This window comes from Sesamum indicum, linkage group LG10, assembly GCF_000512975.1.
Source record: "Sesamum indicum cultivar Zhongzhi No. 13 linkage group LG10, S_indicum_v1.0, whole genome shotgun sequence".
NCBI classification, from domain to species: domain Eukaryota; kingdom Viridiplantae; phylum Streptophyta; class Magnoliopsida; order Lamiales; family Pedaliaceae; genus Sesamum; species Sesamum indicum.
In genome coordinates this window covers 2,524,680-2,533,474 of record NC_026154.1, presented here as the reverse complement: position 1 = coordinate 2,533,474, position 8,795 = coordinate 2,524,680, and the positions used below count along the sequence as shown (strand labels likewise).

The following is an 8,795-nucleotide window of genomic DNA, read 5'->3' as shown; positions in this document are numbered from 1 at the left end:
ATGTTCTATCAAGACACACACACACCCACACCACACACACACACACACACCGCACACGCGCACACACCCACACACCACACACACACACACACCACCACACACACACACGCCCACACACCACACAGACTCACAAAAAAAAAATGACGCACAGATAAGAAAATAAAAAAGTCGGAACAAGGAGGGGGCATCATTCAGCAAAATGTTTCAAGTTTGTGATCGATAAAATTGAAAAAGAAATGCAGTTGTTGATTAGAACATATAAAAATATATTCCTGGACATCATGATCTCAACTGAAACCTGCTACACTAGATCATGATTTTCAAAGAGGTTGATCCAGAAACTAGATAATATTAAGCACAAGCATGAGTCAAGCATCAGCTACAGCATGTGTAACTGATTAATTGTTCCTGAGCAAAAGGACCATTCTCCCTCTTCTATGCGAGTACCCAAAAATCAAGGTGATGCTACAAAAACTACCATGTGATTCAAGGGTGAAAATTATAGAGACCGCTATTAGCAGGAAGGAAATCAAAATAGCTAAACACACCGAAGTTACGGTTCAAAACTACAACATTTTGTAGTGGTCGCTGGCAACCAATTCAAGAATTGGTTAGCAAAATCATAACCACCCAAGGCATTTATCAGATTTTATCAATCCTCCACTCAGACGAAGTTGTGTTCGATATATGTGAAACTATCATAAAATTGGGCACTCCAAATGAAATTGTGAAGGAAAAGACTCCATGTCCGGCTACTTCATCTCACGATCAAAGGGTTCTATCAATGATAAACTCCAAAGATGGTATTCTAAATAAAAAAAGACTGAAGTCAAGGGAAGATGATATGCCGCTGAAAGATGACTTGCATAGTTGCAACAATGCAGATGAGGCCTCGAAAACGTACTACGACTTGTGCTCTATAGATGAATCTTCATCGAACAAGAAACAGAAAACCAACAGTAGAAATTCTTTCTCTGTTCCCCGAAGCTGCTCTTTAGTGTCAACAGATGCACCGTATCAGGTGCATGACTCTTCCTACTTCAAGAATCCAAGGCAAGAAGAGATTGACACGGAAGAGACTTCGAGCAAAAATGGTATGACGTGCAACTATAAAACTTATTTCCAGCATACTTTTTCTGCAACTAAAAAGCTCCAATCATCTGAAAGGGGAGGGTAATTTCGAATTGTACCAATATTTTATGAGGACGTCGTCCTAAAGAACTACGGGTTTATAAGAAACCTATAAGCTGGTAAAAGCACCTCAATTCAACTACGAGCTTTTAGCTTTTCTTCTCTTAAGGTTGGAGAATTATAAACAGAAATTGGATTTCCAAACACTCACTTTTAAGTTTTTGCACACACCCCAATGATCTTGTACTCTCTTCCGTGTTTCTGTACGCTCGCTAGTTGCATGTTCTGAATCTTGAAATCAGATTAGAAAATCTCCAGCTTTCTCAATTCGAGTATATAACGTTTCTTGTTTGTCTGTTCTCTACATGCAGGAGCCACCAATTTACGAATTTCTGGGGATCAGACTATTGGGGAAGAGTAAAAGCTCGTCATTTAATCTATGAATGCTCTGTACACATTAGGATGAGAGCTTTTCCCCTGTGATTCTCTTGTAGATAAGTACTTCAATTCTGAATACTTTTTTGTTTCCTCCTGTGTTCTTGAACATGAACATGTTCTGTCCTTGAGGACAAAAGGAACGTCTTAGGACCACGTTGAGATAGAAATCTGTGGTTATTTTTTCTGTTTCTCACACCACATAACCCGATACAGTTTTTTGTTCCTTTGCTTTGTGTAATTGCATTTGATATGTTCTCTTTCAATTTTCACATATAACGCTGGAGTTGGGGTAGTGAAATGGCTGTCTGTTTACTCACTGCACTGTATTGTTTGCATATTGTCTAAGAATGTACTCATGCAACCTTATTTCTTGCACATAATCCAACTTAAATATGTCAAGTGTATTATCCTTCTTTACTGGGTTCTTGGATTAATACGGTTCATGCAAGGAAGTGTAGGATCCACAGTAAACTGGAATATATTTAACGGGAAGTAGTTACCGCAGGGCTCCAGGCTTTTTTGTTGAAAATAAATGAAAAAGACTATTTTTTTATTATAAATTTATACTTCGCAACTGGTTAAACAGAAGTGTAAGTTATTTTTATGGTTTCAAGGGCTAACAAGGAATGTTCAAAGAAGTATGTATGACATACAAAAATGGCACATTTTGTTAGTATAGCTTATTACCATATCCATTATGGCAAAATTGGTCGGAATTCGGATGACCCTACTCTTATTAAATATTCGAGAAAATTATAATTTTAGGATCATAATTTAGGGCCTCTTACAACACAGTTACCATGATTTGAAAAATTACTTGGAAAAAGTACTATAGTGATGAAATATTTATAATTTTAGTATTTTTATTAGAAATTTAAAGGCAAGCGCACGAAGCTGTTAAAATCAAGTGTCTTCACGTGAGTGACATGGGATTTAAAATTAGAAATAAAAACGAGATATTGCAATTTTGGCACCATAATGCAAGACTCTTAACAATATTGGTATATTGCAATATTAGTACTATGATTCGAAAAATAATTTAAAATTGTACCACAAAATAGCCTCACTATGCACTTTTGATATTACCGTTAAATTGCTAATGGCAAAGTGATGTGCGCTCCACGTGGCTGTTAAGCGAGGCTGGGATGATGGACAAAAAACAGCAAATAATGCATTGTATCCTAGGTGATAGTTATAGTGTTAAAGAAAAGAACCCAACCCCAGCCATGTCATGGGTGCACAACACACTCCAGTTGTACTTTTTTTCAATTTCTTAGCTAGATAATCAGAAATTATGATAAAAGTACTCTAGTAATGATTTATGATAAAGGGTATAATTATTTAATTAAAAGTTAAAAAAAAAACCGTTGGTGTTGTGCACCATGACATGGGGGAGAGAGTGTTTTGCCTAATATAATTTTTTATAATGGGATTTTTTGTTTTTTATTTTTTTCAAATTTTTTTTTAACATTACAACTATCATAGAGGGTAAAATGCATAAATTCACTGATTTTTGTGGTACATTTTCAACTAAGTTTTTAAATCATGGTATTAATATTACAAGAAGTTTTAAATTTTCTTATCAATATTACAATCACAACTGGGGTACCAAAATAACACTTTTCTCTCCTTTTTTTACTCCTCCTAGTATGCCACTCACTTGAACCCACCTGATCTAATGACCACGTGTAGTGTTCGTGGTTTTGCCGTTAGATCTATAAGAAAATATCAAATTACAAAAAAAAATTTGTTACTATAATATATTTTTCAATTGCGATATCAATATTGCAAATTATTTTAGATTATAATAGCAAAATTATAATTTTTTTTAAATATTTAATGATGCCGGATGATATTAATCAATCAGTCAATAATGACTGCTGAAAAGTCATGAAAATGGTACATACTTGAAAAAATTAATGTAGGTGAAGTGTCCAATCAAGAATCCGTGAAGTTGAAAATCCATACCAATACATCAAAATCAAACAAGACAGAATACGTACTCCAGTAGGAGAATACAAAATAGCGAAAAGAAATTATTACACTCACAAATCATTATCAGCATCCCAGACCCAGACAGGAAATTAATAGAGAACACAGAAATATATATGATGATGATGCGTTCGGAAGTTTCTTCATTTTTCATATCGTGAGAACCTATGGAACTAAAAATTTCTTGACTTTTGTAGTCTCAGACTGCATCAATTATGGCACTTGGATTATTAAAATTGATATCTAAATTAAATTCGATCTAACGAAATTAATTATATATTAAGTACAATTATATTTAAGATCTAAAAGCCTAAAAGAAATTCTTATTCAAATTAGGTTTGGTCGATCAAATTAATCACAAAAAAAAGTGAACGATTGATTATTTTCTCTGAATTGTACATAAATAACACTAGTATATTACATTTGCTATATAATTAGTTCAAGTCCGGCCAAACCTTGGAATTTCACAATGCTAGGAAATTTTTCACCCATACCAGGTTTGACCGAATGAAATGTATTGGTTATTTTCTCTGAATTATACATCAATAACATGATAAGTGTATTATAATTGTTACATAATAGATTCAAATTCGACGAAATCCAACCTGTTTCTTGAGTTTGTACTCTAATTACATTTCATTATGGCACCGCACTTGGAATACTACAAGACCATGGCAAAAGAGAGAATAAACGCAAGGACCTTATATACTCCACCTTTAAGACATAAAACAACATAAACCACTTAAAAAACAACCCTAAATGGCCATGTAAACTTCACACATTCATCTATAGTAACCTCAAATACTTAATGGACAGACCTACTTAAACTGGCACTGTCCTAAAGTCATTAGCAGCCGTTGGCCTCATTTCCACTGTCCCATTCTCATCCTCATTCTCATTCTCGGCCGACAGTTCCTCCAAAGATTTACCCTTGGACTCGGGCACCAAAAGCGTGAAAAACATGCCTAACGCGTTGATGCATCCGAGCACGATGAGTGAGTTCTTGATGCCAATGCCTGCAGGGTAGCCGGCGTCCCTCTTGCTTGGGTCCTTAGGCTGTGCTGCATATAAAAATCCAAACGCCCCGACAATTGCCCCAGCTTTGCCTGCAGCTGCTGATATACCGTGGCACGTGGACCTTAACCTTGCTGGGAAAATCTCAGCTGGGACGACAAACGTCGTAGCGTTTGGCCCGAAGTTGGCGAAGAAGAAAGTGAGTGAGTACATGATCACAAAACCAATTCTGTTTTCCCTATGAGTCCAGTGAGTGTAAGGAATGGCTAATGCGAACATAAACACAGTCATGAAGAAGAATCCCATGAGCTGGATCGCAAACCTCCCTATTCTGTCGATAAAAAGCACTGTAAACCAGTAGCCTGGAACAGTGCTGCAAAGGGCAATCAGAGTCTGAGCCCTTGCAATTCTGAAGACTTCTTCAAGTGCATTCATTGTCTTGGCTGGTGGGATCCATCCAATAGCACTAAAAATGTCTTTCTGGAAAAGGTTCTGACTGTAAAAGGCGATATCCAGCAAGAACCAAGTGGTTGTCGTGCCGAGCAAATGAAGTCCATGGCGGCGAACGAACTCTTTCGAAAACAACCCGAAGTCATTGCCTTTATACTGAGCAAACCTCTCGATTTTCTCCGGTTCCGCCTCTAGCTCAACCTGCAGCACCTTTGACATATCGGAAGCAGCCTGTTTCGCGTTCTTGGCCACTAAAGCAGTGTAACGGGCAGTTTCTGGCATCTTCATACGCCAATAGTACGTCAGGGCAGCCGGGAGCGCACCAAACATTAGGATCAAACGCCAAACGAAATCAGCCTGCGAGACAGTAGAAGCTAAGGGGTTATCCTGATACGCAGGGGCCGGATAAGCGGCCTTAAACGCAGCTGAAACAATGATCGCCACCATCCCGCCAGCCAAGATTCCAAAACCTTGCATTGCAAAAACGGCAGCAATGAAAGCCCCACGAGTCTTCTTGTTGGCGTACTCGGACATGATCGTGGCCGAGAGAGGGTAGTCGCCACCAATGCCGAATCCCAGCCAGAACCGGAAGAAGCAGAGAGTAGCCATAACAGCCTTAGGCCTGTCGCCAAAGGAAAGCCCCGAGGCAATTGAGCAGATCACCATCAGCATAAGTGTCATTCCGTAGACCTTTTTCCTGCCTAATTTATCGCCGAGCCACCCGAAAAAGAGCTGGCCAGCAAGCGTGCCACAAAAGGCTACACCGTTGACAGCGGCCGAGACGTTGGGCGGCAGCGTGCCGGGCTTCAACGCCCCGTCGTGGTGGTAGTAAATGCGGCCGAGCAGCTTCGTCACCAGAGATATGCAGAAGAGATCATAGGCGTCGGTGAAGAAGCCCATCCCAGCTATCACAATTGCAGTGAAATGGTACCATTGCGTTTTGGCCACATCAAGTGCATTAAGCACTTGCAGCTGTTCTCTAGCCATCAAAGCTTAAATTTTGGCAGTTTCTTTACACCCTGAAAACGTTAACAGACTTGCTGATTATTGGTCTGTGTGCTGTAAAAAAACTTGAAATTTGCATAGGCAGATTCTATATATGATGAAATCCTGGAAACTTAAATAGAAGGGACAATTATTGGTACCAGACAAGAAGGTTCATAGCATGTCACTGAGTAATAAGACATTATGGTACTGGATTACTTATGTTAATCACACAATTAGTAAAGTAATATAGCTATATTGGGAAAACCTCGGAAGAAGACAAAAGCAGGTAATCGATTAAGCTCATGGTACACGAAATTTTTTGACACCCAGACTCAATTAATTACACAGCAAATATCATTATAGAGAAAATTGCAGTTTGTCCTATAATTTAGGGGTGTCATTTTTTATCCTATACAAATTGATTTTTGCTATTTAGTCTATAGCTTTATAATTTTGATAATTTTAGTCCATTTTTATCAATTTGACTGGAAATTGCAATTTACTTATAATTTTAGTCATGTAAATAAATTCATGAGGGACCAAGAATGTCAATTCTTCCAAGTTAGAGGACTAAAAATGTCAACACCCCCTAAGTTACAAACTTAAATTACAATTTAATTGGGTCATGTGTAAGTCACATGCAAATTTTTCGGCCAAATTGATCGGAAAATGATAAATATGTCGAACTTTTAAATTACAGGACTAAATTACGAAAATCAAATTGTGTAGGATCAGAATTACCATCCCTCATAAGTTACAGGATTAAATTGTATTTTTTCCTATCATTATAAATAAAATAAATATAAAATTCGCATTAATTATAAATACTTCTCATTTTTTTAAAAAAAATTACAAATATCCTACTGAAATTAAAGGCAGACTAACAAATATCTCTCTACAATGAGCTATAATGAAAGATATTCGTTACACGTTCTTTAATTATAGAGAGATAACGAGAACTACTCGTAATTATAACAAACCTTTAAAAAAAAAAAAAAAAACCTTGGTGTAATTTACCCAAATATTTATTTCATCGGTAATTTGAGTTCGATTGAAATAAACTACAATAAAATTTCATTTGGAATACATAGCATGATGCAGGAAAGCTCTAAGATGGCTATCCAAATTCCAAGCATGACTGTGACGCATAATTGATTAAAACAAGGCGACCATGTGAATGCCATGAATTATTAATGGGATCACATTTAAAAGTCAACAAGAGAATAATATTAAAATTTAATTTGAAGACCATACCCTAAAATAAATGCACCAGCTGTTGTTCAGTAATTTGGTACGAGTTGTTTAATCATCAGTTGGTGAAAAATAATCATTCGGTGCAGTTAGAAACTGGTGATATGGGTTTCTCAATGCTTGTTGGAATTTTGTGGTTATTTAATTTATGAATCTATTATAATTAACCGATATTTTTCTTCTTGTTTTTTCCTTCGATGATGCATATACATCATCGTACAGTATTCTTAGGGTGGCTGGTCAGACGGAAGAAAAGTCCAGACTTTTTAAAGTAAAATAAGGACAGGAAGAGACTTTCTGAGTGTACAAAGACAACATGTGACCCACGAACTTAGCTATTAACGATAGTATTTCATGTGAACACGGGATTCGCCAAGAAAACGTAACAAGATGGTTAGGTTCATGAATAGACACGTACATGAAAAACTGTTTAAGCAAATTAGATTTGGTCCAATCAAACTAATTATAAAATAAGTGTAATATACCTATTATGTTATTAGTTATTTTTCTTGAATTATACACCAATTATACTGATAAATGTATTACACTTGTGATATAATTTGATTTAGATTTAATCAAACTCAATCTGAGTTGTTTTTTGACACAGTATATATGATAAAATAGCACTCACTTCAATACCTCATTTTAATCTCCTTATATATCCACTCGAATCAATTTGGAACGAACAAGAACAGAGAGTACACTTATACGTGTATGTCCATATGTATAAATAACAATTATCTATCATAAAAAATACGTTAAGGATTTCAACATATATAGTTACAAACATGAAACAATTACCAAGAAAAAACCAACAGGAAATATATATAGGTATAGAACGGAACCTCTGAACAAATGATTCAATGATCTCACCTTTGGTCGAATTCTTTCACAGAGTTTCTCCGAGAATACTACGTGAGGCACGAAATTATGAGACCTGAAACTCTGTCTGCACTGATTAATAATTATTGTCTGAACTCAAAATGAAGAGCTTTTCAAGAAGAGGAGTGAGTAAGAAAGAGCAGTTTGTGTTTGAGTTAGTGTGGAGGAAAACGGGGGGCAGCCTCCCTTATTTAAACTACAACGAAGCCCCCTCGTCAAAGGCATCTTCACTAGACTCTCTCTCATCATCCCTTTCCCCGTTGGATATGGGCTTCTTTGCCTCTAAGATTTCCACACGCTTTGCTGTGCCACTTTCATTTAGAACCTATTGAAATTTTTTATCACATTTTCGTATCATATATTTTTAATATATTAAAAGTGAAACAAAGGGTACGTCACCGTCTGAACGGATGGTGGAGTAGTAAATGTTTAATACATTGGTCATAATTATTGGTACATCTAGAGCATAAAATATCGGTTAACTGTTCTATAATAATGTGCTAGTCTTGGTCAACGTTTACTTTGCTAAGTCGTGCTCTTGTTCCTATTTACTTTTTTATTTTTTTGAAACTTTTGTAATTTTATTTTGTTCGTATTAATTGTTGAGACAGCTGAAATAATAAATTTGTACCAGATTATGTGTAGATTGG

General features: G+C 36.4%; 2 protein-coding genes across 2 annotated transcripts; one reads left to right on the top strand and one right to left on the bottom strand.

Moving 5' to 3' along the window:
• LOC110012728 lies at positions 745-1,867 on the top strand. The gene is made up of 2 exons (XM_020697459.1): positions 745-1,094; positions 1,503-1,867. Exons 1-2 carry the CDS (start codon positions 785-787, stop codon positions 1,550-1,552), a joined length of 360 nt encoding a protein of 119 aa, XP_020553118.1. The 5' UTR covers positions 745-784; the 3' UTR covers positions 1,553-1,867.
• On the bottom strand, positions 4,130-8,371 carry LOC105171713 (inorganic phosphate transporter 1-4-like). Its single transcript, XM_011092917.2, has 2 exons — positions 8,137-8,371; positions 4,130-6,044 (listed from the first exon to the last, which is right to left on the bottom strand). Exon 2 carries the CDS (start codon positions 6,010-6,012, stop codon positions 4,384-4,386), a length of 1,629 nt encoding a protein of 542 aa, XP_011091219.1. The 5' UTR covers positions 6,013-6,044; positions 8,137-8,371; the 3' UTR covers positions 4,130-4,383.

Coding starts and splice junctions, on each gene's coding strand:
- LOC105171713 (XM_011092917.2), bottom strand. CDS start 6,012: ATGGCTAGAGAACAGCTGCAAGTGCTTAATGCACTTGATGTGGCCAAA.
- LOC110012728 (XM_020697459.1), top strand. CDS start 785: ATGATAAACTCCAAAGATGGTATTCTAAATAAAAAAAGACTGAAGTCA. Junction 1,095..1,502: donor AGAGACTTCGAGCAAAAATG/GTATGACGTGCA, acceptor CTCTACATGCAG/GAGCCACCAATTTACGAATT.